The sequence below is a fragment of the Acinonyx jubatus genome, chromosome X (genome assembly GCF_027475565.1).
Source record: "Acinonyx jubatus isolate Ajub_Pintada_27869175 chromosome X, VMU_Ajub_asm_v1.0, whole genome shotgun sequence".
Lineage (NCBI taxonomy): Eukaryota > Metazoa > Chordata > Mammalia > Carnivora > Felidae > Acinonyx > Acinonyx jubatus.
Window position 1 is genome coordinate 51,807,083 of NC_069389.1, and position 16,998 is coordinate 51,824,080.

Genomic DNA, 16,998 nt, shown 5'->3' on the forward strand with positions numbered 1-16,998 from the left:
GATGGGCCACCTATATGCTTTGGAACAGGTGAACACTGTGTTACATTTCATTCACAGGCATGGATAGCAAAAATACCCAATGGGACTAATGTCTCTATATTGTACTTACTACAGGTGTCTCCATGAGAAGTCAAAGAATTATATACAATTACCCTCCTAAATTGCCTTGATGTCAATTAAGAAAGATTATAAATCCTGAGGAATGGGTTAATTGGGAGCTCTGTAGAGGAGAGGTTGGTAGAGTTCTTAACACTTCCAAAGGAAGCATCATTATCTGGGCCTCTGTAGGCTCTGCTCGGATCAAACACTCCAAAAGAGAGCTCTGATGGCTTCAATATCAAGACGACATCATTTTAGATGTAACATCTGAACCCATTGTATGGCATGAAGGAGGGATGACTTCTCCCAGCCCACGTTTACCTGATGGGCCAGTTCATTCAGAACTTTGGAAGATTGGCACTGGATTATTAGGCATGGCCACGTGGAAAGGCCACTTAATGAATACTTCAAATAAATTATCCATCTCTCTTAGATTAAATGAGACTCATAAAATTCAAGTATGTATCAGACTTCCTTTTCTGTTTATGTTAGGCATGCCTCATTAGGTCCTTGATAACAATCTTCTGACTTGCCATAATTGTTGTTTTTATACTTGTCTTAATTCTACTATTTCTTTTAATCAGTATAAAAAAATCTTATATATCCTTAAGGCATGTAATGTGATTTGGATGACTGTAATTATGGATCGGTCTTGGCCACATTCCCCTGAAATGTATCTCATAGACGAAATATTTAGAAAGTATCTTACACTGCACCCCATGTTTTTTGTAGCTTTACTGGTAACCACTCTACTTGGGATTATAGCTATTACAGCTACAGCAACAACAGCCAGTTTTGTACATCAGACTGTACAAACCACCCACTTTGTACAAAACTGGCATCAAGATTCAGAAAGGCTGTGTAACAGTCAACGGCTGATTGATAGCCGAATAGAGAGCCAATCATATGACTTGCAACAAGCTGTACTTTTTCTAGATCAATTGATTAGTTTACAACAACAGATAAAGCTTCAATGTGATTGGAACCTTTTGTGTCACCCCCCACGTATATAATCAATCTACAATATCATGGGACCTGGTGCATCAACACCTTTTTTTAAAATTTTTTTTAATGTTTATTTATTTCTGAGACAGAGACAGAGCATGGACAGGGGAGGGGCAGAGAGAGAGGTAGACACAGAATCTGAAACAGGCTACAGGTTCTGAGCTGTCAGCACAGAGCCTAACGCGGGGCTTGAACCCACAAACTGTGAGATCATGACCTGAGCCGAAGTTGGATGTTTAATCGACTGAGCCACCCAGGTGCCCCGCATTGGCACCTTCTTAATCAAGGTACACCTCTGCTGATATAGTTTAATTACAAAAGGATATCTATGAAACATTCAAAAATAAACTTGAGATGATTTGTGGTGTTCCTTCTCTATCTGAGATAACTAATCGAATCTCAGAATTTAATCCAATGAATTATATAAAACCCTTAATCTTTTCTGCGATTGTTAGTTTTATATTAATCTTTGTCTAATTACTTTGCATATACCTAATGTGGAGAATAGGACAGCAATGAAGCCAAAAATATGCCTCACAAGCCTCTGTCTTTGCCCTCCAGCTTTGCCAAATGAAAGAAAAAGGGGGAGATGTAGGAGATGCAGGAGAGAAGCATCAAACTGAAAACTACAAGACATTGTTGAATGAAGTTTCAAATAACTGGAAAGACGTCTCATGTTCATGGATTGAAAAATTTAATATTAAGATGGCAATACTGTCAAAATCTGTAGAATAAATTCAATCACTATAAAAATCTCAATGACCTATTTGCAGAAATGGAAAAGCTGATCCTATATGGATCAATATAACTCCAGATGGAATTGCCATGGATCCTAAATAACCAAAACAATCTTGAAAAAGAGAAACAAAATTGGAAAACTCACCAATTTAAAAACTTACTACATTCTTTCTCATTTCCAAGTAGTATTGCATTGTATATAGTTGTAGCAACGTGGATGGAACTGGAGGGTATTATGCTAAGTGAAATAAGTCAGGCAGAGAGAGACAGATACCATACGTTTTCACTCATATGTGGATCCTGAGAAACTTAACAGAGAACCATGGGTGAGGGGAAGGGGGAAAAAGTTACAGACAGGGAGGGAGGCAAACCATAAAAGACCCTTAAATACTGAAAACAAACTGAGGGTTGATGGGGGGTGGGGGAGAGGGGAAAGTGGGTGATGGGCATTGAGGAGGGCACCTGTTGGGATGAGCACTGGGTGTTGTATGGAAACCAATTTGACAATAAATTATATTTAATATAAAAAATAAAAACTTACCACAAAGCTATAGAAATCAAAACTGTGGTACTTGTATCAATATATTGATCATGTAATACAATTGAGAGTCATAAATAAATTTTTATATCTTTGGTCATTGATATTTGACAGGACTGCTAAGACCATTCAGTGGGCAAGCATAGTTTCTTCAACTAATGCTGGGACAACCAGAGAATACAATAATGAGCTTGGTCCCTCTGTCTCCTGCTATATATAAAAATTAATTCTAAATAGATCAGAGATCTAAACATATGAGATATAACTTTAAAACTCTGAAAAGAAAGCATAGGAGTAAATATCTGTGTCCTTGCGTTGGTAATGGATCCTTAGATATGACACCAAAAGCATAAGCATCAAAAGAAAAAAAAATAATAAGTTAGACTTCATCAAAATTAAAAACTTTTGTGTATCAAAGGACTCTATCTAAAGAAAGTGAAATTCAACCTATAGAATGAGATAAAATATTTGCAAACAATATATCTGAAAATAATCTAGCATTAAGAATATATGAAACAATATTACAACTCAACAATTACAAAGGAAAACAATCAAATTTTGAAATGTGCACAATTACATTTATAAAATTAGACATGGGGATACAATGCACAACATGGGAAATACAGTCAATAATATGTAATAATACATAACAACTTTGTATGGTAAATGATGGTAGCTAGACTATACATGGTGATCACTTCATAATGTTTATTAATGTTGAATCACCACATTGTACACCTGAAACTAATATATTATTGTATACCTCAATAAACTACACTTCAATAAAAAATAATGTGCAAAATATTTGAATAATCTATCCTCCACAGAAGGCATACAAAGGGCCAATAAGCACATGAAAAGATAGTCAACATCATTAGTCACTAGGGACATGCAAAGTGTAACAAGGTGATACTAATTCATACCCACTTAGTTTGTTATAATTTAATAAATAAAATGCAAAATAAGTTGATGAAAAATGAGGAGAAATTGCAACCCTCATACACTGCTGATGAGAATGTAAAATAGTACAGCCACTTTGGAAAAGAGTTCAGGAGTTACTCAAAAATATATGTATAGAGTGACTATATGACCCAGAAATTCCATTCCTACTCATATACTTAAGCGAATTGAAATGAAATTCAAATGAAGACATGTACATGATTGCTACTAGTAGCATTATTAATAATAACAAAAAAGTAGAAACAACCCCAGTTCCCATCAATTGATGAGTGAATGATAACATGCGTTATATCCATGCAATGGAATAATATTTGGCAATAAAAAGAATGAAAATCTAATACATGCTACACCATGGATGAACTTTGAAAATATCATGCTAAGTAAAAGAAACCAGACACAAAATGTCACATATTGCATGGTTCAATTAATATGAAATACCCAGAATAGATAAGTATTCTAAGGTAAGTAAACAGAAAGTAGATTAGTGATTTCTAGGGGTTGGAGGAATGGAGGATGAGAGTGATTGCTTAAAGAACATGGTGGTTCCTTTTGGAGTGTTTAAAACGCTCTTGAATTGGATAATGGTGATGAGTGTGCAACAATCTGAACCACTGAATCATATTCATTTAAATGTTGAATTTTATAGTATGCAAAGTATATCTCATTGACAAAAAGATGTCAATGGAGGTGGATAGAATTTCTTTAGACTAAGAAGAAGGAAGAAAATTGCAGGTAGGAAGAACAGCACTTTATGTTACAGATGTGGAAAGATAAGTCTGGATAGGTTGTCTGGGAACAGACTAAGGGAGTTTAGGCTTTGTTTTTTGTAGAAGTGTCCATGTGGAGCAACAGAAAGTTTCTGAGGAAGGAATAAACATTGCCCAATCTAAATTTTGCAAAAATAATTCTGACAACAGTGTGGTGAGGTTTTTGAAGGTGAAGGAGTGGTATATCTTGTCTATTCATTTACAAATATCCATTAAGTGCTTCCTATATGCCAAGTACTTTGCTGGACCCTCATGGATTTTATATCTCATGACATAGAATAGATACTCAATAAATGATGATTTAGTTGATGCTTTGGTGTGAATGGATGGACATAGAGAAGTCATTTAAAAGGTGATTGGAAAAAAAAAAACTGACATTCTCCTTATTTCCATTCCCCAGAAATTGTTCAAGAAAAAATATGATGAAACTAATGAGGGTATTGGAAAAGAAAAGAGGAGCTTAATAAGAGAGCTGATTCAGTAGTTGAATTCACAGCACTTGGTGATATTGATGATTATTTGAAATGGAAGGGGAGGAGGAAGTTAAAGATGTTGCCGAAGCTTCAAACTAGGTCTTTGACAACATTTATGATCCAAGAGATAAATTAAGGAAAAGCCAGCAGAGGGGTCTTAGAAGGATCAGTCAGATATGTCTTAGGAGAACCAAAAGAGAACGGTGGTGGTGATAGAATTTGAAAGACCTTTGAGGAAGAAGGAATGTCAACTGTTACACTGATGTTGAAGAGGATGAGTGTGAATGAAAAGGTCTAAAATTTTCATAATTTGGAGGTTAGTGATGACTCAATAGGTGGGTCAGAGAGTTAGATTAACTGAGGTTAAAAGCACAGATGGAGGGTTTGCTGTGGAGAGAAAGGCATATTTTACTCTGCTCCAAGAAGGAATTGGTAGGGAAATGTCAAGACAGAGAGGGTAGTTGAGAGAATTCACATCTGAGACGGATCTGGGTATTCTCTCATGTTATGAGAGCCGAACTGGAGGCTTAAAATAGAGTAAAAGTGTTCTCAACAGCTGCTATCAGGAATGGGACAAAAATTCACAAGTTGGTAAACAGTATGGGAATAGGCAGTGGGTGTCACAGAACATGAAAGTAAACTGATAACTGAGGCCAAAGAATCTCTGCAGTAAAAATGTAATTAATGTTTATTTATTTTTGACAGAGAGAGAGAGACAGACAGACAGAGCATGAGTGGGGGAGGGGCAGAGAGAGGGGGAGACACAGAATCTGAAGCAGGCTCCAGGCTCTGAGCTGTCAGCACAGAGCCTGACACGGGGCTCAAGCTCACAGACTGTGAGATCATGACCTGAGCCAAAGTCGCATGCTCAACTGACTGAGCCACCCAGGCGCCCATCTCTGCATTTTTTAAAATCAAAGCTTAGCTGTCTGAATGTGAAGAAAGGCATGGCATCCAGAGCTATATCATAAGTGAGGAATGGCATAGAGTGTAAGGCAGAGGAATGAGGATTTAGAGCTATGTAGGTCAGAGATAAAATGCAACCAGAATCATGGAACCAGGTTGAGGTGCAGAAAGAAGGTGAAGGCTCACAGAGCAGAGAAGGGTGCAAGACTGAGAGTAACTTCTCTGAGTCTCATTTTCCTTTCTCATCACTAAAGGACAATGGTAAATAGTGCCTAACGACTTTGTTGCCTGTAAGCATAAACTTTGATAAGGAATGGACAGGTTGTTTGTAAGCAAGGTCCTTCCCAGATTGGCTAGGAACTAACTCACAGAAAAGTGAGAATTTTCAACTATCACTTTATGAAGTATACTTTCTTGGACTTTCTGGTCATGTTCTGCCCTCTCTGCCTGACCATTTGTCAACTCTCAGAGAACTGGGCTATGTAATTCTCTAAGAGTCAGACTGCCCTTGTTCCCCCAACAACTAACAGACGAAAACATACACACACACACTCATTACAACTCAACTTTGGGAAATAAATTCTTTCAAGAAAACAAAGGAGTCTCAAACCAACATTAATCTCCTAATCCAAATAGTGAGTGAGAGCCAGCTTGCTCATTTTCCTTACACAGAGCTATCTTCTGAGGATAATAATTTTTAGGTGGCTCAGAGGATAAGTCCCTAAAAGTTAGTTAGTTCCCAACATGTTTTGGGCAATGGCAGCCTTGTTGGAATAAACATTCTCCCTTCCAAGGAGATGTCTTGCAAGGCAACAAGATGCATTTAGACATACCACTGCTGGGATGGCTGTTTAAACCCCAACCTGCAACCTTTATGTACATAATTTGTTGTGCTCCCAGGATAATTCTGTAAGAAACAGCCAGACCTTGATTTACCAGAGTCAATCAGAGACATCAACCAGAACTTTCATTTGACTTTAGAAGATGGAAGGCGGGGGGGTGGTGGTATCAAAAAAAAAAAAAAAAAACCAGTATGTAGATATCTGGGCTTTATTTCATGAAGCAAAACCAAACACAAACAACAAAATAACAACAAAAATCCTCACTAAACAAAACAAAGAAAAAGCAAAATGAAATATCACCTTACACCTGTTATAATGGCTAAAATCAAAAAGACAAAAAATAACAAGTGTTGGTGAAGATGTGGAGAAAAATGTACCCTCATACACTACTGGTGAGAATGTTAACTGGTACAGCCACTGTTAAAAACAGCATGGAGGCTTTTCAAAAATAAATAAATAAATAAATAAATAAATGTAGAAATACTATATGATCCATTAATTTTGCTATTGGGAATCTACCCAAAGAATATGAAAACACTAATTTGAAAAGATATATGCACCTCTATGCTTATTGCAGCATTATTTACACTAGCCAAGATATGGAAACAACATAAGTGTCCATGGTTAGACAAATGGATATGGAAAAAGTGGTGTATATATGTACAATGGAATATTAAATAGCCATAAAAGAGGATGCAATCAAGCCATTTGAGACAACATGGATGGACATAGAGGATATTATGGTAAGTGAAATAAGTTAGACTGAGAAAGACAAATACCATATGATTTCACTCATATGGTATCTAAAAAATGAATTAAAAAAAGCAGAATTATATGTATAGACACAGAGAACAAACTGATGGTTGCCAGAGGGTAGGAGTGTGGGAAGATGGGAAAAATGTGTGAAGAGGAATGGGAGATAGAGGCTTCTAGTTAGGAAATAAAAGAAGATAAAAGCACAGTAAAAGGAATATAGTTAATTATATTGTAATAGTGATGTAATAGTAGTTGCACTTGTAGTGAACATAGCATAATGTATAAACATGTCAATTCACTATGTTGTGCACCTGAAACTAATGTAACACTGTGTGTCAACACTACAAAAAAAAAAAAAAGAAAGAAAGAAAATAACAACAACAAAAATAGATTCCAAAGGGTGTCCGGGAGCTAATAAAGATTCAAACATAAGAGACAATTAGATGTAATGGAAAGAGTATGCCATCTTCATGCAAGTTCCAACTTGAACTTTCTAGCTGTGAGCTCCTGGGCAAATATATTTCCCTTTCTGATTTTCAATTTCTTCCATAAAATTAGGCTGATGATAGCTATCTCATGAAGTAGATGTGGGAATCAATTATAAAATGTCTGCTGAGTTCTTGTGAATTGTGTCTGCGAAATATGAATTACCTATTGAATGTCACTTTCCCCATTACCCTCTTTGTCTTCTTGACCCACAACATGACAGGCATTGTCTCCAGCCTTGTGATTATCAGTTCAGAATTTTTCTTTCTCTGTGATTGCACAACCCAGGACACCACCCCCCTCCACACACACAAAACTGTCTTCTATGGAATAAAGATATCCCCATTACAAGGACTGTGATTGCAAGGATCTCCAAAAGAAAGGATTGCTCACCTTTGACCACAAACTTCACAATGTCACTGCGCTGCTCAGATCCTACCCGGCCCTTGGCAGTACAGAAATAGGAGCCGGAGTCAGCCACCACGGCATGCTTGAAGAGTAAGGTACTCGACCCTGCTACTTTGATGGGTTCTTGATTGACAGTCTGTTCCTTATACCAAACATAACTGATGGGAGGAGAACCCCAAGCCTGGCATTGAAGACTAATCCTCATTCCCTGGGGTACTGTGAAGCCATAGCCACTGCCAGTCGTCACTGTGGGCTTGGAAACAGAGACTGCAAAAGGGAAGACAAGAGGGGAGGCTCTGAGAAGTTACAAGGATATGTGAAGACAAGGCTGAGTCATGCTTCCTGTGTATAGGAACAAGTATATATCTGCAAAGGGAACTAAAAGGGGCTCTTGACTTGGGAGAGAATAAAAAAATCTTTCTTTGGACGATTAGGTACTGTTTTGTGTTATCTAGGGTTGGGGATTATCTGGAATTAAAAATCAACTGATTTTTTTTAAATGTATAGAGATTTTTTTTTTAGGCATCAATAGATTGAGTTTTTTGATTATCTGCAATTTTGGATTACCAGGGCAGGCTTTCATAAATTGTCAAGTCAGCAATATTTATCTTGGCTGACCCCAGCATCCCTTTCCCCAGAGCTTTTCTGTCAACCTCTAGTTACTCTCCAATATTATGATTAGATAGATATACTCATTTTCATGAGTTTTAAGACCCATAACCCAAGGAGGGAAACCAGGGTGTGGATGCTGGAACTTCTGGGAAACTTCAAGGGGTAAATATTTGAAGATGAGGAGCCCTTTTCAACACTTCTTAAATTATACTATAAGAGTGGTGACCCTGAGGATCTTATGCCTGTCCACTTCTCTTGATTAGCACATATAACTGAAAAGAGTCTGTATACAAGTAGACAAAATTCCCTGGGTTTATCAAGGTTTTCTAGGATTATAGTCCTTTATTTGGCCTTCATCTATTAGTGCTTTCCTACCGCCCACAGTGACTCACCTTTCTGGACGCGGAGCTCAATGATCTTATCTTTCACCACTTGGTTACCATTAGGGGTCTGCCAAGTGACTTCACATGTGTAGTGGCTCCGGTCATCCATCTCCAGGCTATTCAGTTGGAGGGACACATCTCCTGGAACCTTGTGGCTCACTTGTAGGCGGCCTCGATACTTTGCTTGCTGGATATGGTCTCCAGAGGAATCATGTAGAAATATGGTGACTGGGTCCAAGTCACGTTGTACCAGCCACTTTACCAAGACTTGAGTGTAACCTTGCAGAGGACCATAGGTGCATGGAATATTTACATCCCCTTTCCAAGGCCCTGTCACACTCTCAGGTGCTTCCAGGATTGGATGGCCTGAAGAGGAGAAACAGAGGAAGAAAGCAGACATAGATAGCCCACCCATCTGGAAGCTAGGATAGAAGTGGCAGATCTTAAGAGGCTTCTGAGAAACACCTCTCAAATTTCCTTCCATAATACTGTCAGATTGATGTGTCATTTTGTTCTCTGCCAGCCTTCTCATCAATCAGAACCTGTTCTCAGAAGGAAAGCTCTTAACACGTTAGCTTTTTTCAGTTTCAAGTCCTTTTCCTGTCACTACCTTGCTGTGAGATGACTCTGGGTAAGTCACTTTTCACCATGAGGACCCATTTTCTTATCTATAATGTAGAGAGTTTGAATGGAATGATCTCTAAGGATTCTTCAAACTGTGAAATTCTGTAAGTCTATTAAAAAAAGCTTCTTTCAACATTTTCCAAAAGAAGTGTAGGAGCAAATGCTAAATAGCTGTGTTTAGGATATTTTACTATGTAATTATGTACCTGGAGAAATATGTGGGCTTCAGGGCTAAGAAAGAAAGGGCCATATTCCCTGCTTACTCCCCATTGCTCTACAGAAGGGCTCAGTTTTTGGGTCCTCATCCCTAAGCTCTTCTCTAGAAGGGAGGAAGGTTGCTGAAAAGGGCAACTCTGAAGGTGGAAACATGTGAAATGTATTCCTGTTTAATAAAATCATTAGTTATTGTTAACTTTGAAACTTGCAGTTAAAAGCCTGACTTTTTTCCTTATTTCTTTTTCTTTATTTTTGCTTTCTCTTAGGTTTCACCAAAGGTACATTGGAAAATCCCATCCCAAGGGGTAATGGAGAGAAAAATGTCTGGAGAGGAAAAGGATATGAATAAAATCCTAGAGCTGGCTATGGTAAGGATGGTAGTAGGAACAAAAGGAGATTGATCCTTGGAATGCTGGGGAAGGAAACATGGGGAAGGCAAGTTGGGGGTGTTGAGAGAGCCATCACCTCCCTTTAGAAATTTCCATTCATAAAGTTGTATTTTGAGGACTTTGTGTTTTACTTAAATCTGACCAAGAGTGAGGGATTGTATTTAGACAATTTCTTTATGTCTGTACTAGAAGAATGAGCTTGAAACTGTAAGATGTAACTGAATAAAAGCCTTTTATGTAGCTTAGATTCCCAGGCTTCAGTCAAAGAGATGGAAGACAGGATGGGGGCATCCTCCCAGAATTTATTGCCAAGTACCAGGGCTTCTATCAGTGGGGAGACTAAAGTCAAGTCTCTAGTCTGTGCCCTCAGCAGAGATTCTTAGAGCATAGCTAGCATATTTTTGACAAGATAAAAGCCTTGAGTAGAAAAGAATAAACAAACATGAGTCCATGTTTTTAAATCCACCACATATTCTCTGGAGGGTTTCAGATTGTGCAGGAAGCAGAATTCAGACCCATGAATGGGAGCATAATAGGGGTGGATTTTGGTTTGCCCTAAAAATGAACTTTATAATTATCCATATCTGTTTATTGATGGACTAAGTTGTCAGGGGGAAATTCTGAGCTTTGTTTATGTCTTGGACAGTATTACTCTTTAAGGTACCTTCCAATCCTAGATGGTTCAATACTAATTGTAATGGAAATGGAAGTTAAATAATTACATTTTCTAGCTGGTGGTGAACTATCACCAGACGGTGGTGAGTTTCACTGTGCTATTGCTAGTGTAGGCCTCCATATGCATGCAAATACACCTTATCATCATCATGAACACACACGTGTCACTTGCAAACACACATATGGGGCCTTAAGACCCATGAAAACCATCTGAGCCTCCCAGTTTAATGTGCTGTTTCCCAATAATCTTTCAGCTCTCCCAAATCTGTCTCCCCTCCTCTGAAAACATTCTCACACTTTTCTCCTGCACAACAAAGCAGCATTCTGCTGTGAGGACATTTGGAAAAGCTGAACATGCCTTTGTCTATATGTATGTATGTCTTCCTTCTCGGAGGACTTTAGGGAACTGCAAGGCCTGGCTTACATTACCCTTTCTGGGAACTTCCTGGGTTATCTCACAGAGCCCACTGTGGTCTGTCAAGAATATGAATAGCCAATCTCAATTTCTCAATCTTGAAAGTCACTTCTAAAAGTAGATTGGGCTTGGGGCACCTGGATGGCTCAGTCAGTTAAGCGTCTGACTCTCGATCTCAGCTCAGGGTTTGATCTCAAGGTTGTGAGTTCAAGTCGTGTGTTGGCCTCCACTCTGGGCATGAAGCCTACTTGAAAAAAAAGAAGACAAAGGAAGAAAAGAAAAGAAAAGAAAAGAAAAGAAAAGAAAAGAAAAGAAAAAAGAAAAGAAAAAGAAAAAAAAAGAATTGGTTGGGCTTTACTTCCACATTCCAGAATAAGGGCATGGGACAGAGTTAGAAACAATTCTAAGAATTACATATTTTTTCCCCTTTTACTTTTTTCTTCCCCTCTCCTTTCTTCTTTCCTACCTTCAACCCGTCCTTCCATCTGGTTTATATTCTTCTTCCTTCTTTTTCTTGTTTTCCCCTCTTCCTTCTGCTTCATTAGTAGCACAACGACAAAGTGTATGGTAGGCATAGAGCATCACACACACAAAAAAGACATTGTACATTATGTACTCTGATCTCCAAAGTGAAGGTAACCTCAATAGAATTGACTTTCACCTGCCAGCTTTCCTTGTGATTCTCAGAGAGCCTAGAGAAACAGTGAATAGAAGCACCTAATGAGATCAGGAGAATAATGAATAACAGCATGATGTAGTAAGAAGAACAACACCAATCGAAGTCCAAGGTCTATCATAACATGTGACCTGTGTCACCATGTCTCTGTGTGACCTGGAGTAAATTTCTAAACCTGTATGAGATTCAGGTCATTATCAATAAAATGGAGATAACAATAAACCTTCCATTCAAGGCTATTTGAAGATCAAATGAGCGTTTAGGTGTGAAAGCACCTAGCATGATGGATGGCATTCAGTAGGTGGTAGATAATTGCCAGTCCTGTCTCATGCCTCAAGAGAAACTTTTCATATTTGTTTTGATTCTTCTTATCTTACAGAAGTCCTCTATATGTCTTCTCCAGAGGAAAGATTAATTAGATTATATCATTTTCAGTTTTAATGATGACCTGAAGGAGGAGTTAGCACATGAGAAGGTAAGCGGCTACCCTCACCAACCTGGGGGAGCCTACCAAGTTATGAGCAGGAAATAGGCCATCCATGGATTGTAAGGAGCCAGAAAGGATAAAGTAGCCTGTATAAATAGCAACAGGACTTGTTTGGAAGCCAATGTGAAATGTTGATCAAATTAAGCAATATAGATGTCTTTCCTGGAAGACTGGGTAGGGAAAATCTATTTCAGGAAACTCTCACCTCCTGGGGAAATGCTCTGCCTTTTATGGATCCGTGAAAACCACCAAATGGCAAAGCACTTGCTTTGACAGGGATTGAAGTACCAGGCAGTATAGAATTTGAGACTTCTAGAATGGCATAGCTGCAAGGGCTTTTGGTTGCATTTCCTCATGGTACATGTAGGCAAGCCAAGAGAAAGAAAGATGCTTATCTAAAAGTTACACAGAAAGCAGGGCTGAACTGGGCCCACGGGCTTAGAAGAAAGGCTTTTGGATGCTACACTGCCTTCTTACCTTATTAAACCACTAGCCACAATTGTAATTAGTAACCCCTTACTTGACATGGTTTAAAGTTGCTTGATTTGACTTGCTGAAAAAAAATTCCATCTGCTGGCTATTTTCTGAAAAGCGTTTCCCACGCCTTCAGAGTCTTACTCTCTTTTCTCAGGGAAAAACTGAATTTTCTCTAAATATTATCCCTCTACAGGAGAAAGACCTGGGCTAGGCATTGACTCAAGGGGCTTTGTTGAAAAGAGTTTAATTTGAGAAACAGGGGACAGTACTTGTTCTAGGAACTGGACTTAGAAAAGCAAAATGCAGGGCCTGTGTAATAGTCCTAAATAAAGGAAAACCTTAGTTTTCTGGGCAAGAGTTCCTTTATAGGGCCAATTTTAGGTCCTTTTTAAAATCTTCGTCCTCTCACCATCACACAGAGAGTGGGATCTTCCCATAACCCCACACCCCCATGTGTGGCCTCTCTCCCTCTCTTGGGTTGCCTCCTGGCTTAGATAATAGCTGTTAATAAAATGTTTATAATGTTTATAAAGTGAAAATATTTATTATTATTATTATTATTATTATTATTATCATTATTATTTCAACATGTGTCTTTGACCCAGCAGCTGATTCTGGCCCCTAGAGGCCCTATGAGGCCAGCCAAGCTGATGTAATCACTGTACAGTAGGCTGGAGACACTGAGATCCAGGGAGAGGGAAGGTGTTATTGGTCATTCAGTATGTCCTGAGCTCTAGATCTATAGTGTTAAACACTCCACACAAAAGGAAGTTCTGCTTCCATGTCTAGAGGACCTCACAGGCAGAAGAAGGAACAATATACATGAGAGTACTCACATGAACACACACAATTTAACTTTAACATGTACATAATGTTACCCTGAGCGCCAGTCCTGCTTCTGTAAGTCTCCGCTAAAAACAACAGATTTGGAGAAGGTAGAAAGGTGTATTCTAAAACCTGGAAGATGATGAAATATTGCTGTTTTTAAAAGGCACTATTATTTAGGAAAATTAACTCTGTCACTAATGCTCTGTGGCCTGGAGCACATTCTTTTCCTCTCAGGTAACTTGATTTAGTATCTCTTTTAGCTTTGAGGATCTAGAATTTGATGGGTCACAAAGGCCCAGGATAGATTAGCATAATTTGAGTCTGTTGTGAAAAACTGAGTTCTTTCTGACCACAAAGGGACACCAACCTAACATCCATCCATCCTCTCCCTCTAAAGATATGGAATAAGCAGAGGTGCAGCAAGAACCGATTTGCCCTATCTTGGGTCTCACTTAGCTATTACTCATGCTTAGTTACCTAAAAGTCTATCTCAATTCTCAGGGATATAAATGAGAATGGGGGAATGCCCAAGGAAATAATGCTTCTATGGGATAGCCAGACTTCTTTTAGGATATATATCCAGCATTAATTTCCCCCAAGTAGCCTGGACAAACTGGGCCATATTCACAGGGAAAGGAGCTACCGCAAGAGGTGGTAAGAAACCACCAAGTCCTATGAATAGCAATTGAAGAAGCTAGGGTTTGTTTATTTTGGAGAAGAGATAAATCAAAGGGACATGGTGTCTGTCCTCAGAACTCTAAAGGGCTGTCACAACATCAAGGGAGTAGATATGTTCTTTGTGTATCCAAGAAATAGAGCTGGAGCTTTAGGATGAAAATCACAAGGAAGTGGATTTAGTTCAACACAAGGAAGAACTTCTAACATTTGGAACTACTCTTGCACAGACTAGATAGTCTGGGGAAGTGGTGAACTCTCAATGCCTGGAATTATGTAAACAGATATTTTGAGCACTTGTTCATAACTATGAAAAATGGGTCTAGATTACTTTTAAGGTCCTATATAACTCTTGGACAACATTCCTTCCTTGAAGCTTATATATCTTAACAGGGATAAAGACCTAGAAATAGAGGAGTTAAGGTATAATGGCATAATTTCAGGTGAAAGAAGATGGAGGAAGGATTTGGGTGGCATTGGGCACCTTCTTAATGTCCCCAAGATATGACAAGTACTAGAAAATCATGTGGATATTTTCGAGAGGATCCTTTTTAATTTCTACCCAAACTTACCTTCTAGCTTCTTTAGTAGTCTTCAGCTGCCCCAAACTGAGAGAGTCTGTAGCACTGTTTGAGAATACTCACCTATTCAGCAGGAATAGGCTTTCCTCAGTAACCATTCAATCCCCACACCCCAGACTTTTGCCTGTGACAGCAGTAGCGGCCAGATAGCAATTTCCTTCCTTACCATAGGTGACCATTGTTAGGTGGCCCAGGAGCAGGAGGTCCAGTAAGAGCCTCATCACAGCTTTAGACAGTTTTTTCCTTTGTTCCAGTCTCCTGCTGTCAAAGGCTTGAACTTATGATGGCTGTCAGCTTCTGTGCCTGCTTACTTCCCTTCCTTCTCTATATCTCTCACTTGGACTCCCAGTCTCATCTCACATTCTCCTTCCTTCCCTATTTCAGCACAAGTCATGTGAGTACGCCCTCCCTCCCCTGCCTGGGATTGGGGGTTCAGGGTGAGTGAAGTAATTCCTCCCCTTGTTAGGGTATTGATTTGACTTTCCCTGGAGCAAATAAGGCTTTCTGGTCTTTGATCTCCCAGGATGTATTTATTTTGTGTTTCTTCCACAAGACTCTGAGTCTGGGGATGACCTTTGGGTATGAGTTTTCTCCCTCTACTATAGAGATATTTTCCTTTCTGGTAGGCCCAGGGAGGAGAGATCAACATTACTGGCCTATGCAATATTTAGCAGTCATACCTTTAACTCCTGCCTGATATGCCTGTGCAAACGAACAGAGTGTTGGCAGTGGGTGCCTGTGGGCTTCAGAGTACAAGAGATTAAGTGTATGAAAGAGATTTCTGTAAATCAAAACGTAAGTAATTGGCAAGCCCATGGATAAAGTCGTTATGGGGATATATATCCCTATGTCTCACCTTTGGGAAGCTTTTGAATCACTTCCTCCAATAGCTCCACTTCTTTGGTGGTAAATATTCCCATTAGTGCTCATTAGGGTTTGTTTGCTTGTTTATTTGTTTATTTATTTATTTATTTATTTATTTATTTATTTATTTATTTAAGGGAAAGTTAAGTTTAACATCCAATGTACTTGTCCATTGACCTGTAGTGGTATGCTCTATTAGGTTGAACTTTTCAATAATTTTCAATTGCTACTTGTCTATGACTAGCAAGAGAGAAAGGAATTAAGCTTCCAAGCTTAACTGCTTCTCTTCATAGACCCCAGAGCAACTGTAAGTTCACCAGCAGTCTACACTTAGGTTTGGCATTGCTCATAGTCTACCAAGCTTTGAAAATATAAACACCTTCAAAAGGAGAAACACTTCCAATAAATTCATACCAAAATATAAGTAAGTCTAACCTCGGCCTTTGCTTTTATGGTTTTTGTTTTTGTTTTTGATTGGAAGGATAAGAGAGGCCTTGATCAGAGAAGGGGTGAACTTCGTAGAAATGGTGAGTAAGACCCCAAGGACAGACATTATCTCCTACACATGATTGCCAAGGGGTAGTTATATACAGGTGATTTGGGACTTGACAAAGGCTAAGAGGAGACTCCAGCATTTCTTGAGTCTAATATTATTATTTCATGGAATTCTGTCAAGCACCTCTGCCTCCCAGATTCAATCCCTCTTGTATGGTTGCCCTTTGATTTTTGGTTCAGTCCACCTCATTTGAACTTCCAGTCACTGATTTCCATTGGGTCCTCACACAACGAACCCTGAATTTTGGAGATCCCTCCTTTTGTATTTTAGAACTAATACTCTACCACCACTACCAACACACACACACACACACACACACACACACACACACACACACACCTCTCCTTTACAGTCTTTCCTGATGAAGAGCCTACCAAAAATCCATGTCCCATTGAACTGGTGTTAATTTGTCTGGCCTGGTGACTGTTTTTATTATATGTTTATTTATTTATTTTAGAGAGAGAGACAGAGACAGAGAGAGAGAACTGGGGAGGGGCAGAGAGATAGAGGGAGAGAGAGAATCCCAAGCAGGCTGTCAGCACAGAGCCTGATATGAGGCTCA

General features: G+C 38.9%; 1 protein-coding gene across 3 annotated transcripts in view; it reads right to left on the reverse strand.

The window, feature by feature from the left end:
• The window catches only part of VSIG4 (V-set and immunoglobulin domain containing 4), an 88,678-nt gene extending 73,312 nt beyond the window's left edge, over positions 1 to 15,366 (reverse strand). The window contains exons 1-3 of one of the 3 annotated variants that reach the window (XM_053202399.1): positions 15,183 to 15,366; positions 8,983 to 9,339; positions 7,964 to 8,245 (exon numbers count right to left, since the gene is read on the reverse strand). In XM_053202399.1, coding sequence (XP_053058374.1) covers positions 7,964 to 8,245; positions 8,983 to 9,339; positions 15,183 to 15,237 — 694 coding nt within the window. In that variant the 5' untranslated portion in view covers positions 15,238 to 15,366. The remainder of the gene's footprint in view (positions 1 to 7,963; positions 8,246 to 8,982; positions 9,340 to 15,182) is intronic. The other 2 variants (XM_053202400.1, XM_015080507.3) reach the window with 2 other exon arrangements.
• Positions 15,367 to 16,998: the final 1,632 nt, after the last annotated feature.